Source organism: Nomascus leucogenys, chromosome 19 (assembly GCF_006542625.1).
Source record: "Nomascus leucogenys isolate Asia chromosome 19, Asia_NLE_v1, whole genome shotgun sequence".
Lineage (NCBI taxonomy): Eukaryota > Metazoa > Chordata > Mammalia > Primates > Hylobatidae > Nomascus > Nomascus leucogenys.
This window is the reverse complement of record NC_044399.1, coordinates 33,456,888-33,477,180: the sequence shown is the minus strand read 5'-3', so window position 1 is coordinate 33,477,180 and position 20,293 is coordinate 33,456,888. Positions and strand designations below refer to the sequence as shown.

At 53.8% G+C, this 20,293-nt stretch overlaps 1 protein-coding gene across 1 annotated transcript; it reads right to left on the bottom strand.

Annotated features, from left to right (window-relative positions):
* Window positions 1–1,526: 1,526 nt before the first annotated feature.
* On the bottom strand, window positions 1,527–19,530 carry GPR179 (G protein-coupled receptor 179). Its single transcript, XM_030800005.1, has 11 exons — window positions 18,569–19,530; window positions 16,314–16,422; window positions 14,543–14,630; window positions 13,888–14,123; window positions 12,986–13,054; window positions 12,499–12,608; window positions 11,941–12,179; window positions 11,612–11,750; window positions 10,846–10,951; window positions 10,164–10,310; window positions 1,527–8,459 (listed from the first exon to the last, which is right to left on the bottom strand). Exons 1-11 carry the CDS (start codon window positions 19,360–19,362, stop codon window positions 3,411–3,413), a joined length of 7,086 nt encoding a protein of 2,361 aa, XP_030655865.1. The 5' UTR covers window positions 19,363–19,530; the 3' UTR covers window positions 1,527–3,410.
* Window positions 19,531–20,293: the final 763 nt, after the last annotated feature.

Genomic DNA, 20,293 nt, shown 5'->3' with positions numbered 1-20,293 from the left:
CGCCACCATGCCTGGCTAATTTTTTAATTTTTTTTTTAGTAGAGATGAGGTTTCACTATGTGTTGGCCAGTCTGGTCTTGAACTCTTGACCTCAGGTGATCTGTCTGCCTCATCCTCCCAAAGTGCTGGGATTATAGGCATGAGCCACTATACCGCCCGACCAGATAAATTACTTTGTACCAGCAATAAACTTAGCTTATAGTACTGTTGCTTTTATCAGTCCAGTGTGGGCTCCTCTTGAAAAATAGGACCTAAATTCTCATACTTCTCTTTCTCAAGCTTAAAATTTTCTTTGAAGAAATCTGTCACTTAAAGTAAAGATTAATCTATACTGACCTTGTCCTGAGAGTAGAGTCCAAAGAAACTGGAATCTGGTCAAGGATAAATAACCTAACTCTCCAGTCTCTATAAAGCTACTACCTCAGCAAAGCAGCAAACCAGGCTTCACTAGGGAAGACTGATGTTTTTACAGCAGCTGTTAAGTGGTTTTTTTTTTGTTTTTTGTTTTTTTTTGAGACAGAGTTTTGCTCTTGTTGCCCAGGCTGGAGTGCAATGGTGCGATCTCAGCTCACTGCAGCCTCTGCCTCCCAGGTTCAAGCACTTCTCCTGCCTCAGCCTCCCAAGTAGCTGGGATTACAGGCAGCGCCATCACACCCAGCTAATTTTGTATTTTTAGTAGAGACGGGGTTTCACCTTGTTGGCCAGGGTAGTCACGAACTCCTGACCTCAGGTGATCCACCTGCCTTGGCCTCCCAAAGTGCTGGGATTACAGGTGTGAGTCACCATGCCCGGCCTGTTAAGTGTTAACTATGGAAACAAAGATATATATGCTTAGGGAAGAGACAGCCCTGGTGTCTCTCATCAACCACTCTCATCATGCTACTTAGTCCCAACCTTTTTGGCTTAAAGTGTACATCACTTTAATTACTGCCCAAGCGAGGTTTGGTCACATCCTATTTGCCTGAGCCGTGGATTAAGGCAAAATGAGAAGGGACGTGCTTTGAGCAGGACCCCGCTGCCAGGGACTATGGAGGAAGGGGAAATAATCCTTGCAGGGTAAGGAAGCAAAGAAATGAAAAAAAAAAAAAAACAAAAAAACACTTAGTGGGCAAATGATACATTGATTCCTTTGAATATGTAAAAATAGTGCTTCAAATAAGCTGTTTCATCCCACTCTCCTGGATGTGTCGGGTTTCTCTAGATAATCCTAAATAGGAGCTAAGCAGTAGCTGCCACCAGAGAGCCACAGGATGAGTGCAATTTCCATTTCCCTTTGGGATTAAATCCAGCTGAGCAAATGGCCTCCAGATGTGAGGGGCTGGCTAGAAGGACCAGGCAGAGACCATCTGCAGTGTCAGCACTGACCTGGGCACTAGCAGAGCATTAGCCAGATAACCCAAAGTCCCAAGACTGCAGTGCACTGTGAGCTTTGGAGCAGGCATTGTTCTTTCCTTATCTACTGTTACTGTTTAAAAATGCTAAAAAAGATAATCATCATTATGAATAAGCTAGAGCCAAATGCAGTGTCAAGAAAAAGCATTATTTATTTCCGTCCCCCCATGGTTTATTTCACAAGAGTGTGTTTGGTGGCAGCTTTGCTGTTTCCAGCTAGACCAGACCCAATGGGATTGTTTGGGGGTGCACAGCGAAATCCACTTTAGCTCAGAAGCTGTAAGGCTAACTAGCCAGAGCCCAGAACAACAACACACTTCAATTACTGCTCCAAAAGCCCAGAAGAAGGGCCCTAGGTAAGAGAATGAGGACATCTGGTCCTCAAAGGAGAGTGGATTACTCCATTCCATTGTTCTCTTATGGAAATGGAGTACTTTGTTACTTCTCTGTGAAGTCCCATAACCGCCCAGCATATTTACATGCAGACTAGATGTTAACAGCTCTTTTTCCCTTTGGGTATTTGGTCTCCCTGTTTCATCTTTTTCTCCCCATGAATGACGTCAATGTCTGTACTGTTGTACTGTTAGAAGGTGTGACTTACTGCCATCTTTAGTGCCCCTGTCCAGCTCTGCCTTCTCTAGCTGCCCCTTCCCCCCCTCTCCCACCTCCCTTTGCCAATCATGGAACTTCTTTGTATGTTTTTCTCCTTCTTCCTTTCCCTCTGGTATTATCATCTAATCCCAGCAATTTGTAATCTAGTACTGCTTAAGCAAGTGTAGCCTGAACTGATGAGAGAAGGGAGTCGAGCCAAGAAAGAGAGAGCTCCCTAAGAAAGAAGGCTTTGTCTTCACACAGTACCCTTTTCCCGGCCCTCAGCCTTCTAACCTGCCCCGTAGCACTCCTCTTTCAGAGGGCAGAAGAAGTAGAGTGCTGGCTGTGTACAGGACCGCCTTTCTTGAGCTCTGGAAGGAGATTGATGTGGCCTCTTGTTACTGAGCAAGTGATTCGCTGGCAGGGAGGGGTGGGGGACGGTGGGTGGGTCTTGCATCAGAACCAGAGATTCCCCTTGACTCCAGTTGCGTTGACAAAAGAGAGAGGTCCTGTTGATGGCAGCGTTGAAAAGCTAGGGGGAAGGAAATGAGCCAGTGAGACGAGCTCTGGAGACTGGTGAGAGCTAGGGCAGGAAGAGGGGGAGACCCCCTAAAAAACTAGCAAGAGGCACACAAGGATGTCTGGAAGGAAGAGCTCCCTTGACTGGGGAGGACCTGGGGAAATTGCTTTTCTTCTGTGTTCTCTCTCTCTCATGTTGCTTTGGATGCCAGATGCTAATAAGGGTGTCAGTGTGCCTGATTGTTTCTGCTTCAGCAGTCAAGCAGGGCAGGTATGAGAAGCAATAAAGCAGAAACAGGAGATTCAAAGTCAAAATGACAAGGTCCTTAAAGCATTTTCAGGCCCCTATTTTGAGTCATTTTAGCTTTTCCCCCAATTTATCTTTCAGCTTCAATTAAATGGCTCTTCAGCTTCCTATGGTGGCCTTTATAGCCTTCTACGGTCCACCATCCCTTGTTGCCAACACTTTGTATGGTTTAGTTTCTTCTCAAAAAATGCTCCATCGTAGACTTCAGAGAATTGGGTCTCCCTGTGAGAGAAGGTAGGCTGGGCACAACTGACTTTTTTCATCCCTAACACTGGCTTTGTGGGTGAGTGTCCAGACTTGGGTGGTTTGTGTTGTGAATACTGTAGGTGGATGGGAGGAGTCCTTAGAAGCAGAATGTCCAGTCTTTGTTTCCTCGAACAGGAAGAAAAGTTAGAAGTAAAGAGAGGGTGGGCCTTCCCACTGGGGTCCAAGCTGTACCCTTTTCATACAATTTGTCTTTGGGATGAGTTGACTTCTGGTCTTCTCAAGGAGGGGAAGTGGCCAAGCTGTCTTTGATCCAGCTCTTTGGGAACACTTGGACTTGGAAAGGGCCTTGGCTCCTGAAAGCTAGGTCTGTGTTTGACCTCACCTAATAAGGCTGTTACTCCCAATCCCAAGGATAGACAGTTGGAGGGGTGAATTCTTCATACTGAGCTTCAAAAGCCACTTGGCCTGAGTCTTCAGTTAAGGACGAAGACTGAGCCTCAGCTTCCTGGAGACTTGGCTCTGGGGCTAAGCTGGTCCTTGGCTCAAGCCCTGAAGGTCCTTGTAGTTCTCTGACACCTTCTAGAGTGAAAGTACTGGCTGGCCTGCTTACCTTGGGGCAGGGCATTTTGCTTTCTGGCAAGAAGTGATCCAGAGGCCCATGGACTAAAAGGCATAGTGGTTTTTCAGGAGCTGTGGGGAAAAATTCTCTCCGAGTTGCTGTTAAAGCCAGGAGGCCAGATTCCTCAGATGGGACTCCAGTTTCCTCTCCAGGACAGATGTCTGCCATGGTACCCTTTATTTTATTTCCTTCTGGATCTGTGATTTCCCATTGGCACAGCTCTGCCATCCTGCTCCCCATGCTGCCTGCTTCCTCGGGGCTGACTTTGAGTTCTGGGTCCAGGGCACCTGACTGGGGCAAGAGCCCTCCTGAGCCTGTGCCTTCCCCAGGGCAGACTGCCTCCTGCTCTCTGGGCTTTGCTGCTGCTTTTGAGAAGTGTTCTTCCATCCCTCCAGGTCCTGCCTTCTGAAGGAACATCTCTCCTTGCTGTTGTGATTCTCGTTCCAGTTCCCCTTCCTCTGCTGCTCCTCCACCCGCCTCCCAAGAGCAGATCTCTGCTTTCTTGGCAGAGGAAGCCTCTACCACTTCCCATGGACACACTTCCGCTACCCTGGTCTCCACACTGCCTGCTGCCTCAGAACTGCCTCTGCTTCTGTCAGAAGCATCTGGGGCTGGCTGTGGGGACAGACCCTTCCCATCTTGACTCTCCCAGGGACACACAGCCTCCTGCTGCCTGAAGTCTGCCATCTCTGGCTTTTTCTGAACTGGCACACCTTTGGGCTCTGATTTTTCTGGGGCTCTGCCTTTCTCTTCTTGAGAGTCCCCTTTTCCATCCTGCCTTGACACCCCTTTGACAGGGATTCTTTCAGTCACTTCCCAAGGACAGGTCTTGGCCTTGGCACTGCTGTCAGGTTTATACACACCTGCATCAGGAACATCCCAGGGGCACATGTCAGTGGCCTTGCCCCCAGTGCTGACCAGTCTCTGGGAGCTGGCTTTAGGTTGGTCAGGGCGCTGTCTGTCTAGGTGAGAGAAGGAACCTGCTGGGGCAGTGGTCTCCCATGGACAGACGGATTGTAGCTCATGGTTTGTTTTTTCCCCATCTTCAGTAGTAAATTCTTCTGTGTCTGCAGCTGGAGCTTTTTCTTGGGTTATGTGTTCTGGGAAGGAACCTGTCTTTGGGTCTTGCCTCAGGTCCCCCTTCTCTGTTGCTTCCAAGGAATGTCCCTCTGCCACTTCACTACTCATGCTGCTGGGCAAGTCTGAGATCTTCAGGACCTGAGCAGGGGATTCCCTCAAGTCCTTGTTCTTCCAAATACAAATAGCTTCCTGTTCTTGACACAGTTTTGCCATCCCTTTTGATACATCTTCTCCCAGGGAAGTGAGTCTCCCCTTTTCTAGAGCTTTCTCCCTCTGCTCTGCTGATTGACTCCCTGTCTCTTGGTCCAATCCCTTCCCAGTAGTTCCTTCATTTACCTCCCAGGGACAGATCTTGGCTTTTTCACTGGTAGCAGCTTCCTGTGCTTCCCAGGGACACACTTCACCTGGCCTGCACCCCATATGATCCAGTTCCTGGAACCCAGCTTTTGGTCCATCAGCATCTAGAGTACCTGAACGCTGAGAACAGGCCCCTGGACCCACACTCCCCCAGTGACAAGCCACCTCCCACTCTGGGGTTGGCTTCTCTGGAGCAGTAACAGCTGTCTCCCTGGGTCTAAGATCTGCAGAAGCCTTTCCTGTATCATTTGGAGATTTCCTAATGGCCTCAGCTCCCAAAGCCCTTTCCTCCCCTGCTCCAGCACCCACCTCCCAGGGACAGATTTCTGCCTTCCCAGCCGTCAGAGTTTCCTCCACATCCAAAGGGCAAATGTCGGCAGCTTTGCTTCCCACACTGCCTGACATCTGGAGAAGGGTTTGGGGTCTCTCTGTGTCTTGAGGACGTGGTTGTGGGGAGAAGCTGCCAGGGTCCACACTCTCCCAGGGGCCGACCACTTCTTGCTTTTGGATCTGCGCCTCACACTTTTCCCAAGCTGTGACATCTTTGATTTCTGATTTTCCAGGCATTTTCTCCTTGTCCTTTTGAGATTCTCCTCCTCTTGGCGCCTGTGCGGATGTCCATTCCTCTCTTGTTCTTTTATTTACCTCCCAGGGACAGATTTCTGTTTTGGCAGGTGTTGCTTCCTGTGCCTCCGGCCTGAGATCTTCCTGTGGACACACCTGCATTGCTCTGCTTCCTCCATTGCGTAGGAATTGGCCACCAGCTTTGGATGAGGAATTATCTAGACATGGGCTGGAGTGCCCAGGGACCGTGCTGTCCCTGGGACTAACTGACTCCTGCTGTTGACTTAATTTCTGCACTGCTTTCACAGTTTGTTCCCCCATCTCTCCAAAGCTTCCTTTTCTGGAGGCTTTTTCCTTTTCTTGAAGAGATTCTCCACCTGTCCGCAGACTCACCATTTCCTGCCCCATCATCTTATCATCCAGCTCCCAGGGACAGATCTCTGCTTTCTGGATAGCAGGAGCATCTCCTGCCTCCCACGGACACACTTCAGCAATGCCACTGCCCAAACTCCCTGAACACTCTGAGCTTCCTGGGGCCTGAATTGAGACTGCTGAGGGGCCCCGGAAATCTGTACTCTCCCATGGACAAGGAGACTCCAAGTCTCTTCCCGGTTTTTGTTCTTTCCAAAAGGTTGCTTTCCTGGTTTTCTGCTTTTCCTGAGGGAGATCCTTCACTACCTCTTGGGCTGGTTTCCCATCTTTGCCTCCTTCACTTGCCTCCCAGGGACACAGCTCTGCCTTGGTGATGTCAGGGGTATGAGCTTCTGGGCCAGCAGCTTCCCACCGAGGCTTCTCCACCTTCCTGGCCTCCACACTGCCCCCTGCCTCAGATTTGTCTCTGATTCTGCCAGGGTCCTGAGGAGCTGACCCAGGGGACAGACCTCCTCGATCGGCACTCTCCCAGGGACACACTGCTTCCTGCTCCCTCACTGGCTTTTTCCACATCGTGGGAACCACATCTGTGGGCTCCGATTTTCCCCGGGCCTTCCCCCTCTTTTCTTGGGAGTCACTTGGGTCTTGTCTTAGTGCCCTCGACTCAGGGGCTCCTTCACTCGTCTCCCAGGGGCAGATTTCGGCCTTGTTGCCACTGTCTGGCTGACGCATTTCTGATTCAGTGAACTCCCAGGGGCATACCTCTGCCACCCTGTGGTCAGCACTGCCCAGGGACTGGAGGCCAGCTTTGGGCAGTTCCTGCCACCCGACAGGGGCTTCTTTTGATTGCTCAATATTTTTGTCCCTGGAAGCTTGCCTCAGCGTGGCAAGCCCTGTTTTACCTGCTCTCTCAGCTTTCCGCTCCCCTAGACCCTGGGTCGTCCTCCTGCCTCTGTCTTCTTGTTCCCTGCTGCCCTCCCGTTGACAGACTTGGAGCATCCTGCTGGTGTGAGCATTCTGTTGGTTCTGGAGGGACTCCTCGTCATCGGAGGGGACAAGAGCGGCCTGCTTACTCACCACCTTGGGCCGGCCTAGCCTGGGCGATCGGGAGGGTGCCCCCACACTGTCTCCCGCGGTCCTGCTGTTCTGCCCCTCAGGACTCTCCTCCACACTCTCCTTCTCTCTGTAGGTGCTCCGAGAACGGGTCAGAGCTTTAATCGCCAGCCCCAGGCTGCGCATGGAACCCTGCTGAACAGGGGTCTTGAGGCTGTGGGATTTAGGGAAGATCTTGGGCCTGTCTTCGTCCACATTGTTAGCTTCCCTCTGGTGATGTGCATCCTCTGCGTCTATCTCATTCTCCCCAGCCCTGCTTTTCTCTACTGCAACAGAGAGGGCCCTCCAGAGCCTGGCTCGAGCTGGGGCAGGGGAGTAGTGGCCTTGCTCTGGCCCTGAGGGGCCTTCCTGGGGCACATTTTCTTGCTTGACTGGCAGTTCTGCGTTCTCCCAGGGACAGATGTAGGTGAGTAAGTTGGGGCTTTGGGGGGATACTGGGACTGGTGCCAGGGCAGGGGCTGGGGTTGGAGCTAGAGCTGGCAGCAGAGCTGGAGCCAAGGTGGAGGTGGGAGATAGCATCCTTGGGTCTCCCAGGCCCCCAGACAGGGCCAAGATGGGGGTAGAGACCTGGTGCCGGATGGGTGGATGAGGCAGCCTTCTCCCAGCCTCCTCATGAAGCCTCCCAGAGGTGTGAGAGCTGTCCATGCTGCTGCTCTTGGCAGGGGAAGGTGGAGCTGACAGGGGGGGCCCTCGAGGCCGCTCCAGCCTCCTGGCTGATGGCCTCCGCACCAGGCTGGCCATGGCCGCCTCGGCCTTCTTCCGCTCCTCCCGCTCCTTTGCTTGCCGGTAGGTCTCCTCCAGGTAGGCCTGGCTGGCCATGAGCAAGGCCTTTTCCCTGGAGCCGGCCACACTGAGCGACTTCTGCAGAGAGGTGGGCCGGGCTCTGGGTAGCCTCTCTCCCACCGTCAGGTTGTGGGCGCTGGCTGACCTGAAGCCCAGGGCAGGGGGCCCCTCCACCGACTCCCGGCTCTCTGTTCGAGAGGCCTTCTTGGCCAGCTTCCTCCTCAGCAGTGAGTCAAGAAGAGGCGGGTCCTGCTCCCTGCGCTGGTCATAGGTGCTGCGGGACTTGCGTAGAGCCGGTGTCCCCTCGGGTTCCTGGAGGCTGGAGCTGAGGAGCCGGCGGCGGGAGGAGCCGGGCAGGCTGCCGTGGCCCGGGGAGCCTGAGTCCCGGGAGTGCTGCCTGACCAGGGCCTCGGGGAATTCTGCCAGGTACCTCATGAAGGAGCGTCCCAGCCCCTGGCGTGAGCTGCCCCGCTTCTTGGGCAGGTGGGGGTTGTTCGCAGCCATTTCCTTGGTTTTGTGGACCTCTAGCTGGGCATAGAGCTTCTTCAGCTCGTCCTGTGGGGCAGCAGGAAGGAAAGCAGGGCTGCAGGTGAGCTCTCTCCATCCCCTGGCCGTCTGTTCCTCCACCCTTGCTTAGACCTTTTTCCCTTAGGGATCTCTTTCCATCAAGCTGTATCTCTTCCCTACTTCTAAAACTCTCAGAATTCACCTCTTTGTTCCTGTGAGACCAGTTGCCAACCTGAGTCCCAGCCAGATCCAGTCAGCTTGGAGGACTCAGGTGTACCCCCTTCTCTGGGGCATTGTGGTCTAGTGGGAAGTTAGTAGCTTGGGGACACTCAATGTGCTGTGTCCCTGGGGGCTGTTTTCATGACCCCTCCCTCTGAGCCTCTGGATCTTCTGTAAAGCAATGTTACCTGGGTGACCAGTGTTAACTTTCTTAAGAGCATTATATGAGATTGATGAGACTAGTGGATATGAAATGTGCAGTGTTCAGGTGTAAATGATCGAACGGGGCTTTAAAAGTCTTCTGTTCTGGGTTTCTCCCCAGACCCAGCATAGGGGCCGCAGATTGGCTTGTGTTCCAGAAAGTGGAGGGTCGGGGTGGAGCTGCCCCTCCATACTCCCTGGCCCTTCAGCTGGGTTAGGGTCTCAGGAGGCAGGGCAGGCAGAGCTCAGAGGGTGAGGACACAAGGGAGAAACAGGCAGAGGCAGTTGGGACAAGGAAGGACTCGGGAGATGCGGAGGACTCTGCTTTGTGAGACTGTAAACAAGTCAGGTGTGAAGAGGGCCCCAGTAGAGGTGGAGGGGGTGGACAGAATGGCTTCCCACGATGGTTCCTAGACTCTGGATTGTATGAAACAATGGTCTTAGATTATCAGCTCTCCTTGTATCTTACCCACTGAGCCTCTTGTTAGGGTTCTGGTGACTATAATGATACCCTTGAGCACAGAAATGAGAATAAGCATGCTCTTCCAGTATAGACCCAGGAAGAACTTCCTCTCTCTAAGACCTGCCAGGTCCAGGGAAAGGGGATCCTGGTGGCTACTCACTGCCTGAACTACCCAACCCCACAGCTGGCCCTAGGCACCAACCATCCTGCTTTGCTGGGGGCTGAGGTTTATTTTGTGTGTGTGTGACACAATCTTACTCTTTCACCCAGGCTGGAGTGCAGTGGTGCGATCTCAGCTCACTGCAACCTCAACTTACCAGGCTCCAGTGATCCTCCTCCCACCTCAGCCTCCTGAGTAGCTGGGACCACAGACATGTACCACCATGCCTGGCTAATTTTTGTATTTCTAGTAGAGGCGAGATTTCACCATTTGGCAAGGCTGGTCAAACTCCTGGCCTCAAGTAATCCGCCTGCCTCAGCCTCCCCAAATGCTGGGATTACAGGCATGAACCACTGTGCCCGGCCAGCTGAGGGGTTTCTTAGTCTGCCCCCGACCTGATGCCCCTGCTGAGTGAGAGTGGAGGATGCGAAAGAGTAGGGCTCCACTCTCGGCCCTGCCTCTAGCTTGCCACATGGCCTGAGCCTCCAGGATCTGGTTCTGGGGCTTCGGGGTCTTCCCACTTGGGTGTGTGTGGCCTCCTTTGAACAGAGTCAGGGGAATCAGTTTAGGCCAGTGGAGAAGGGAGAGGGCAGGTCTTGGAGGGAAGAGGACTTGCAGTGGCACATAGCCCAGGTGGCAGGGCCCAGTCCTCCCTCTGCCCAGTTCCTAAAAGCTAGCATTGAAAGGAGGCAGGGAGGGTGGCACATACCCGAATGTCTCCAGGGTCCAGGCTGTGCTCACTCCAGGCTGAGGCGATGCTGCTGCCAAGGTAGGAGCCTGAGTGCTGCAGGTCCAGCTCATCCTCACACACCTCATCCACCATCTCCTCCCGGGGAGGAGCCCCCAGCTTCCAGAACTGGCAGGGGCACATATGAGTGGGAAAAAGACTCGCCCTGGCTCCCTGTCCACTCCTGCACTCACCTGCCCTGTGGAATGCGTCCTTACTTTGTGACACTTCACCCCCTTCTCTGATTTGGAATTCTGGGGATCTTTAGAGTTTTACTCCCCTCATCCTCCCTGACCTTCTCTAGCTCAGAGAGCAGGGTGGTTCCAAGCCCCTGACCCTGCAATTCCTAGCCGGGTCCTTCAGCTCTCCCACCTCTCCCTGTATACCTGCTTCTGAGTAGATTTTCAGAGTGTGCCAACCTTCCAGCTGCAGGAGGGAGCCCCTCCAGCCCTGGCTTTTCTTTCCCTTGCCCAGGAACTGGAAGCAGAGAGTGTCCCCACTCAAGTCAGCTCCTAGCTTAGGGCCCCTGGCACTGTGCTCACTCACCCAGCACCTTCTGTCGTCCTCACCCTGGCCTGCAGAGGGCGCTGCGGGACAACAGCTCCACAGTGCCCCTGACAGAGGGGCTGGGGTCCACCTCACAGGCAGGAGGGGAGGGCCTCACCTTAGGGATGAAGATCAGAGCCAGCGTGGCGGTGACTGTGCTGTGGGTGTGGAAGAAGAAGAGGAGCAGGGTCCAGTCCGGGTGCAGGGAGGGAACCAGCACAAACCTGGGGCGGGATGGGGGCACAGGTCATTACTGCAGGCAGGAGTTGCCTCTTCTGCTTTGCCTTCTCACTAGCGTTTCACCGCAGCCCCAACCCTGATACCCTTAGGACGAGGGGGCATTCTGCCCTCTCCTGCCCTCCAGGATTTAGGTACCACTGCAATCCTGTTAATCCGGACCTCCAAGAAGCCCTCCCAGAGTACTCCAGCTCACTTTCTTTGGCTGTGTATAGCACAGACCTGTGCTCCAGACTCTTAGGCCCACTCTATGGGTTAACTCTGCCTCCACCACAGGGCCTGGTCCTTATGGACAAACAGCAGCCTGCTGCTCTTATGGCTGAGGAGTGAGGGGAGAAGGCAGGGAGGACTGAGCATGTGTGGAAAGGGGTATGTTGGGGTGCTGGAGAGGTGCTTTGGGAGGGGTGAGGAGTTAGGAGGAAGGTCCTCTTCCTCTTGTGTGTTGGGGGCCTCCTCACCTGGGCCAGGCATGGAGTACAGAAGGGGCATCTGGGGGGTAGGGAGAGAGCCAGAAGTGGGGGCCTTCCTCAATGTGCTGAGGCATAGCAGTGTTGCCAGGATGGCATGGGATGGGGGCACCTCACCTGGGAGAGGTGAGGAGTGGTGTTAGAGTGGAAGGGGGTATGGGTAGGTGAGTCCGTCCTCACCTGGCCGTGTGGAAGGCAGTGGAAAGCAGCAGCTCATTGTGCAGGGCGATGCCCATGTAGCGTGGCTCGTGGAAGGCCGAGAGCACAGCCCGCGTGGCGTAGCAGAGGAAGCTGCCCCAGCACAGCAGCAGCAGCTCAGCTGCGGGGAGGCGGGGAGGGAGAGAGCCGGCACCACCTCAGCAGCCGTCCCACCCCTTTCTCTGAAGGAGGTGCTGGGGGGAGCCTGGGCTAGGGGTCTGGGGACAAGACAGGAGAACCAGAACAAGAGGACCCCTGGAGGCACAGAGTCAGGGACCAGCATAAGGCTGGGCTCAGCAGAAGCAGCTCACCCACAACCATGATGTAGTCCCAGCGGTCGTGGTGACAGAGGTAGAAATGGTGGCCACTGGGAGTGTGGCCTCGGATCACCAGAGGTGCATGCTGGATGCCTCGCTCCAGGGCGCCCACGGTCCACACAGCCAGGAAGCCCAGCACAGGTAGCAGGAGCAGCCCCAGGTGCCGCAGCAGCCGCCTGCTGCTCAGAAGGGCGCTCCGCTGGGCCGTTCGAGACAGAAACAGCTGCAGCACTCTGCGAGAGTTAGAATACACAGGGTGGATGGCAGGGACCTGGGTGGATCACAAAGAGGGTGCCAGCGCCCTGGTCTCTGTCCATTGCTGCCCTCTCCTCCACCCAGGTACTTGTGCTTCCATCCTTTTTGTGATTTGCTGCCTCTTGCTACCCCCCCACAAAGTAACATGGAGGACAAGGCTATGGTGATGGGGGTTGGCCTTGGGGGTACAGGGGAGTGGGGCTGGCAAGGGTCTGGCTTTGAGAAACACCATTCCATGAGTGAGCTAGGGTGGTCTGGGATGAGCAGCATGAGAGCAAAGTCTGCCCCAGGCCGTACCTGTAAAGCTTGAGTATGATGGTGCCATAGACGATGGCAAAACCCAGCAGCCGCACCCAACGAAGAGCGATGCAGCGGAATACACTGGGCTTGAAGTATAGGATGAAGACCTGGTGGAAAGGGGCAAAAATCTCTGCTTTCCACTGTGCTTCTGCTGTGGGCCAGGCCTATGCTAAGCACACTGGATCCTCCCACAGCCCTGCAACAGAGCCATCACCACCTTCATTCTGCAGAGGAGCAGCTGAAGTGTCAAAGAGGTTAGGTAACTTGCTCTAAATCACACTGCAAGTCACAGAGCTCCTTTAAGCCTGGGGCTCCAGAGCTCACAGACCAGCTTGCCATTTGTGGGTAAGAGTAGGGGAAATCTGTGGTCTCTGAATCCCCTCCAGAGGGCAGAGAAGAAGAAAGGTTCTGGGGCTTGGAGGGTGCCAGGTTTTGGCTGTGGGGGATGCTGGAAGGTGGGGCCAGCCTCTGGCCACAGACTCACAGGAAAGTAAAGCAGCAGGAATCCAAAAAGGACAGTTTCCAGCAGGACCACCCCAGATGCCCAGATCCTCTGTGAAGCAAGGAGAGAGGCATGTGAGCAGAGTCTGGACGATGGTTCTAGAGGCTCTCAGGCCTATGTGAAGGGTCACTCAGTGACCCTGAGCTAAGGCTTCACCCTTTAACACTGGCTCTGCCCTCGCTGCCCGCAGCCATGCCCCCTGTTACCCCAGGCTTAATTCAACTGGCACTAAACATGGCTAAGGCCAAGGCTTCACATCATTCCCACACACACATCCCTGTGTTCCTCCCAGTCTCGCTCAGGGCCTTGCTGCAGACCTAGGCTCAAATCAGAGGCTGCTGGAGCTGGAAGGGATCTCATGCATTCCTCAAGCGTTGGGTCAGGCTGCTCCCTTGTCTAGAATAGGGTACCCCTTCTTGGCCCAGTAAGTGTCCAGTTAACCTTCAAGCCTGGCTCATGTCACATCCAGAAAATCTTTCCCATGCCATCTCAGGCAGGATGACTTTCTATAAGCTCCCACAGCACCTGACAGACACCTCCATCCTTGCCGCCATCTCACTGTGCTGTCATTTTATTTACATGTCTGCTTCCTCCATTAAACTGGGAGCTCCATGCAGGCCCAGATCACTTCCACTCAAGCCTAGGCAGTGTTTTGCTTAGAGTAGATACTCAACTAGCATTTATTGAATCAAGTTCAATGCCCTTATTTTACAGATGAGGAAGCAGGTCCAAGGCGGAGAAATCACTTGCATCATGCTACATAGTGAGTTAGATTTAGAATCAAGATTAGAACCAATTTCTCCTAAATTCTGGTCTTAGGTAGTCTCAGGCCTCCAGCTGAGATGGGTCGGACATGTGTGTAGGAGATGTGGGGCCTTCCTTGCCTTGTTCCGGCGGCAGCGGTAGGAGACCAGCATGCTCAGGAAGATGGCCAGCATGCAGCAGGCCTGGCAGGCCAGCACAGCGGTCCGCAGCGCCACGGCCTCTTCCACCAGGCACGGTGTGGCATCCATGCAGCTGGTGCAGCCCTCAGGACATGGCAGGCACTGCAGCAGTCTCCCAGATCTGCCTTCTGGGGACCCAAATTGCCCGGTAGTCTGGAAGTCACTCTCCTCTAACCCTATAAAGAACAAGATGGGTGCATGGAGAGGGGCCCAGCTAGAGCATCCTGACATCCCAGGCTTTTCCCTGATAGTCACCACAGCTCTCTCCCTGTTCTCCTGTGATCTGGGACTCCAGGGACAAGTGGGAATGGGTACTTCCTCGGGAGGGCAGAGTACCAGGAAGAGGTGACACCAGGCTAGGGCTCCTTGAGAGGCCAACTTGCATCATATTTACATGTTATAGGCTCATACTCAGAAGGTGTAGACACCCCCACACTGCAACCTGCTTGCCTCTCCTGCCTCTCTCAACCTTCTGCCCTTGCCCCACAAGTTCCCTCCCAGTGTCTCACCCCAATCTGGCTTTCTTCCCCAGATGTACCCTCCCAACCAGCCTCTCCTGTAAAACGCATGCCTGGCCCCCACCACACTTACATACCCCCAGAGGGGCTTGCCCCGTAGAATCCAGGTCGGCAGCGGCAGAGGTAGCGGCCAAGAACAAAGCCCTGACTCTCCAGGGGGACACACTATGGGGACGACAAACACAGTATGTGTTTATGTGGAGCTTTCTCTGGAAGAACTTCCCTCCTGGGAGAGATGGAGGGTCCATCTACCTCCCTATCCATGTGACTTGGGTCCACATTAGGGAATCCCTCCAGAAGCCCTCTCTAGTCCTTGGGAAGCCTTCCCTCTGTGGAAACCCTACCTGACCCCTGCTGTTGCCTCTCTTCCCAAAGAGACCCTAAGCAAAGAAATCACCCTTTAGTTCAGACTGGCAGTGACAGGAGCCTCATAGGACCCATTTCCTAGTGGCCAGCTCTTGCTAGGGCAAGGTACTGGGGGAGATGGAAGTAGGGAAAGTTCTGAGCCCAGCCATACCTTGTGTGCCTACATCCTACTTCAAAGGGTCCCCATCAGCTTCCATCTTTGACACACAAATGGACTGGAAAGGCCCCCCAGGGAGGAGCAGCTTCCTTCATCAGGGACCATCTGGCTTTGGCACAGGACTGTTTTTCCCAGCCTTAATGCCAGGCTAATGCCAGGCTGGTGGGATGCCAAGGCCAGCCTTTATTCCACCTCCTCCTATTGATATTTGCACGGCAGGGGACAGAGCAGACCTCAGAGCCAGGCAGGGAATATGAGCAAATGAGGTCAGATCTATTGTGGGGAGTGGCTGGGAACAGACATCAGTGATGCAAATGAAGGGGTTAACCTTGGAAGATTCTATATCGAGCCCCTGTCCTCACCTAGTAGGGTTAGTGTGTGGTGCTTGTGAAGCTGTGGCCCAACTTCCACTCTTGCTTGGGCCACTGGACTACACTCTGTTCCTGCCATAGTCTGCACAATTAGACAAACACGCACCCAGAGAAGTGAATGTGTCTGGGTTAAACAGTGACCTGGGTGGTGGGAGCCCTTTTCCATCCCTCCACCTCTAGCCCTGAAGAGCAGTAGGACCACCTGTGCACACAGAACAATATGCCCACCAGCCCCAGCAGGCCACAGGGCTCTCCCTGGCTTTGGCTCAGCTCGGGAACAAGCATGCAGTGATTGTAACCATGGAGCAGGTGAATTCACTGGCCTCCCAGTTTCCCAGTACTGGGTTTGCATGATTACCAGCCAGTGCTCTCCATCATTGTGAGTCACCTGCACCCGTAGCTTTGAATCTACCTGCATCTGGCCCAGGTTCCATCACATTCACTGGTCCCAGGCCTCTTCGAGCTCCTTGGTTGGTTAGATTCCTCCCATACCCCAATCAGCAATTCCATTTATTTCAGCAATATGGAATATCCTTTTGTAGATAGACCAGTGGAACATCCTTTGTGGGCCAAGAGGAGCCCAGAGCTGTGTTACATGAAGAATGTGTTCCCGGGGGAAGGAAAGGAGATAAGTAACTGAGGCTCAGGAAGTCGCCCTGGGGAGGGGTCCTGGAGCACTGAGTACCAGAAAGGAGAGCAGACAGGAAGAACACTAAACTTTCAAAAGAATGAGGGCAGGAGTAGTGGGAATAGCGGGTGGGAGGGCAGGCTGTAGGTGACCTGACTTTTTAAAAGCCTGGTATCTTACCTCTGCCAATCACTAGGAACTCCCCTGAAGCCCTGAGATGCTGGGGTAGCTTTGTCTGCTGCTCCTGGGAGGTGCGTGGTGGCAGTGATGGGAAAAGGGGAGGGAGGCAGGACTCTAGTAGCGCCCCCCATCCTCCTCATCCTTACCTGGGTGCTGTTGAGATCACACAGGTGTGTATTAGAGTACCAGCCTGGGCCACTTGCACACTGATTGATGTCCACACTCTGGAGATCTACGTCCATCTGCACCTGCCCCCTGCGGCAGTGAATTGGCAATTAGGGGCACAGTGATGGATGCCAAAGTGGACGTGTGTCCCTGGGCGTTCTTGGGGCCCAGAAAATGATGCTCCGAATTATGGCACTTTGGCATGCTGAGGACTTTGAACTAAAGGAGATTAAAAGGGCTCAGAAGTAAGGTCTCTCTGACCTTCTCCTTCTCTCTTGTCTCCTGCCCCTCTTCCCCCACGCTGAAGTGAGTTCTAGAAACCAGAATTCCCCTTCCCCAAAGCAGGTCATAGAAACTAGAATTCTCCTCCCCCAGAGCAAGATATAAAACCAAGAACTATTACTCTCATCTTCCCCTGCCTGTCTGTGTAGGAGCTGGTCATAAAGAAATTCTCTGACCTGCCTTGACTGATAGTAAGTAGGTCATATGATCCTCATTCCAGAGGGATCCTGCCCTGTACCTGGGAGGAAGGATGCTACATAGACAGGCCAAGAGGAAGCTGAACAGAGGCCTGGCTGAGTTTCCCTACTTGGTCTACTACCATTAGATCATAGCCTTTTTTGTCCAATCACAGTTCTACAGGGCTGACCATGCTTCATAGAATCTAAGCATAACAATGAACAGTTTTCCCTGAGTCTATTTTTTCTTTTTTTTTCTTAGACACACGGTCTTGCTCTGTTGCCCAGGCTGGAGTGCAGTGGCATGATCATAGCTCACTGCCACCTCCACCTCCTTGGCTCAAGTGATTCTCCCATCTCAGTCTCCCAAGTAGCTGGGACTACAAACATATGCCACCATGCCTGGCTAGTTTTTAAAAATTATTTTTAGTGGAGACGAGCTTTGATTATATTGTTCAGGCTGGTCTTGAACTCCTGGACTCAAGCCATCCTCCCACCTGGGCCTCCTAAAGTGCTGGGATTATATGTGTAAGCCACTGAGCCTCTGCCACTGGGTCTTCATTTCCGAAGGCTCCTGTGTCATGTAAAACTTTGGCTAAATAGGTGGGGTGCAGTGGCTCACGCCTGTAATCCCAGCACTTTGGGAGGCCGAGGTGGGCAGATCACTTAAGGTCAGGAGTTCGAGAGCAGCCTGGCCAACATGGTGAAACCATGTCTCTACTAAAAATACAAAAAGTAGCCAGGTGTGATGGTGCGCACCTGTAATCCCAGCTACTCAGGAGGCTGAGGCAGGAGAATCATCTGAACCTGGGAGGCTGCGGCTGCTGTGAGCCGAGGTTGCACCACTGTACTGTAGCCTGGGTGACAGAGCGAGACTCTGTCTCAAAAAAAAAAAAAAGTTTTCCTTCTCCTGGGAAGCCTCATTTTACAGCTCTCAATTGCTAGAGAGCAGCAGGCTGAACCCCTGGAGTGCCCACCCAGCTCTCCACTGACAAGCCTGGTGCATAGATTGTCACTGTCATCCACACCAAGACCTCTCCTGCCTCTTGTACTCCCTCCTCAGGCCTGGGGGCCAAGATCTCTGCCTGTCTATACTGACACATCTTTTTTTTTTTTTTTTTTTTTTTTTTTCAGACAGAGCTTTGCTCTTGTTGCCCAGGCTGGAGTGCAATGGCATGATCTCAGGTCACCACAACGTCTGCCTCTGGGGTTCAGGTTCAAGCGATTCTCCTGCCTCAGCCTCCTGAGTAGCTGGGTTTACAGGTACGTGCCACCACATCCAGCTAATTTTGTAGCTAATTTTGTAGAGACGGGGTTTCTCCATGTTGGTCAGTCTGGTCTCGAACTCCTGACCTCAGGTGATCCACCTGCCTCGGCCTCCCAAAGTGTTGGGATTACAGGCATAAGCCACCGCACCCGGCTATACTGACATATCTCTACACACGTGTATACCTGCATATAGATGTATGCTACGTATGTATACCTATTTGTATATGCACAGGCTCACAGACATTCCTGCATGTGCTCAAGCACATAAACCCAGATAAATATGGATTGATTTATACACATGTACACTCACACCTGTTATGTGTTAACAGATAGTTACAGATTCCCAGAGCCGACTGTGAGTACACACAGCTGAGTACAAATACCCACATCTGTGTGCCCCCCAGGCATGCACATGTTCATGCCAAATGGCCCAGGCACAGCTGAGGGGACCTGTACTTCCTTCCCCTACATCCCCACAAACGCATCAAATTCTGCACAAACCCACTTACCTGACTTCTGGGCTGAGGTCTGGCTTGAGTCCATAGAAGGTGGCAGAGAGTGTGATCAGCCATCCAGGTCGGAGCCGTCCCTCCTGGCATTCCAGGAAAGGAGGAGACAGCCTCACCTGCTGCGTGTCCCCCACATATCCATCTGCCTGTGGCCACTTGGGGCTGCCGAGGCTCCCTAGGTCATTGGTCAACACCCGCTTCTTCAGGGCAGGGGTGTCCAGGTCCCCAGGTGGGTTCTCCTCCTGCACCCAGTTCCCAGACAAGTCCTGAAGGATGGTTTCCTCCCCAATCCGTGTGGCCTGCAGGGCCAGCTGCAGGTGGCTGGCCCCTGGTGGAGGGTTAAAGGTCAGCAAAGCCCTGTACACTCTTGGGTCCCCCTCGGCCACACTGCGGACCAGTGCCTGGTACCATTCCACATCCTCCTCCACACTGGACTCACGGATGTCGTTGGCTTGCAGCAGCATGTTGAGAAAATTGGCGGCTTGGGCAAGGGTGCCCGCTGCCCCCTGTAGGCTTGAGGGGAGCCCTGGCATGGCTCCTGCCCCACGCACTTCATAGCGCTCACTGCAATTCACCTGCAATAGCTGCTGGGCATCTCCAGAGTAGAGATAAGCAAGGGCAGCCTCGGCCCCCTCTGGGAGCACCTGCATGGACACAGATCCTGGCTTGACTTGGGAAGACAGAGGGGGCAGAGAGCGGATGGGCCGCGGACCCCCCAGAGCCCAGCCACAGACAAAACAGCAGCCCAGCAGCCCCCACATAGGAGGGGGCATGACCGCTCCCCTGGTGCCCATCCTTGGGGGCAGCTCTCAGGACCCTGGGGTCCAGGCTCAGGAGAGCCCAGGCAGAGGCTGGCTGCAATCTGGGGGCTGTCTGTCTCCACGCCTCCTATGCTGGCGTTCCTTCTTCCTCTTTCCCTCTCCCTCTCATGCTGGTGCCAGCTCGCCTGCTTTTTTCTTTTCTCTAACGTCACCAGCTGGCTTCTGGATGTAGGTATGAGGGCCTTGCCCCCTCCTCTCTCAGTGCAGCCCCCTATCTCAAACCTCTTAATCCCGGCACCCCACTCTTTCCTCCCCTCCTATCCAGTATCCAGGCTCCCTCCATCCCCCACCCACATCTGCTCCCGAGAGAGACAGATGGGAGGGAAGGGGAGACGAAGGCACCAGTTGTGCTCTTTCTCCCTCCCTCCCTCTGCCTGCCCTTTGCTCCAATAGGAGAGATGGGCAAATCCAGGATGGGGCACCATAGCAACCGCAGATGAGCTTGTGCCCCTCTCTCCACCCCTCTGCTCCACTCAGGCTCCTGGCAGCAATTGCAGCAGGCACACTAAGGGGCCAAGCTGCATCTCCTGGCAGTCTACTCTGGCTGCGTGCACCCCCCTGACCCCGTGCTGCTGAGCTGGGATTTGAGAATGGGGATGTCGAGGGTAGGAAAGCCAGCCTAATAGTACCGTAATCGGTCTTTGTACAGACTGAGGCAGATTATAAAGTGATCTTCATGTGCCTTATCTGAATGAATCTTCCCCACAGCCATGTATAGTGAATGTTCTTATCCCCATTTCACAGATGCAGACACTGAGACTCACCCAAGGTCACAAAGCAGCTCACTCAGAGATTTACATCCAGAGCTCTGACTCCCCTACATTGCCCACCCAAACCACCACCATCACCGTTACTCAGCCTCAGGGACTATAACAAAGCCTCCTCGCAGAGGGGTCAAGGGACT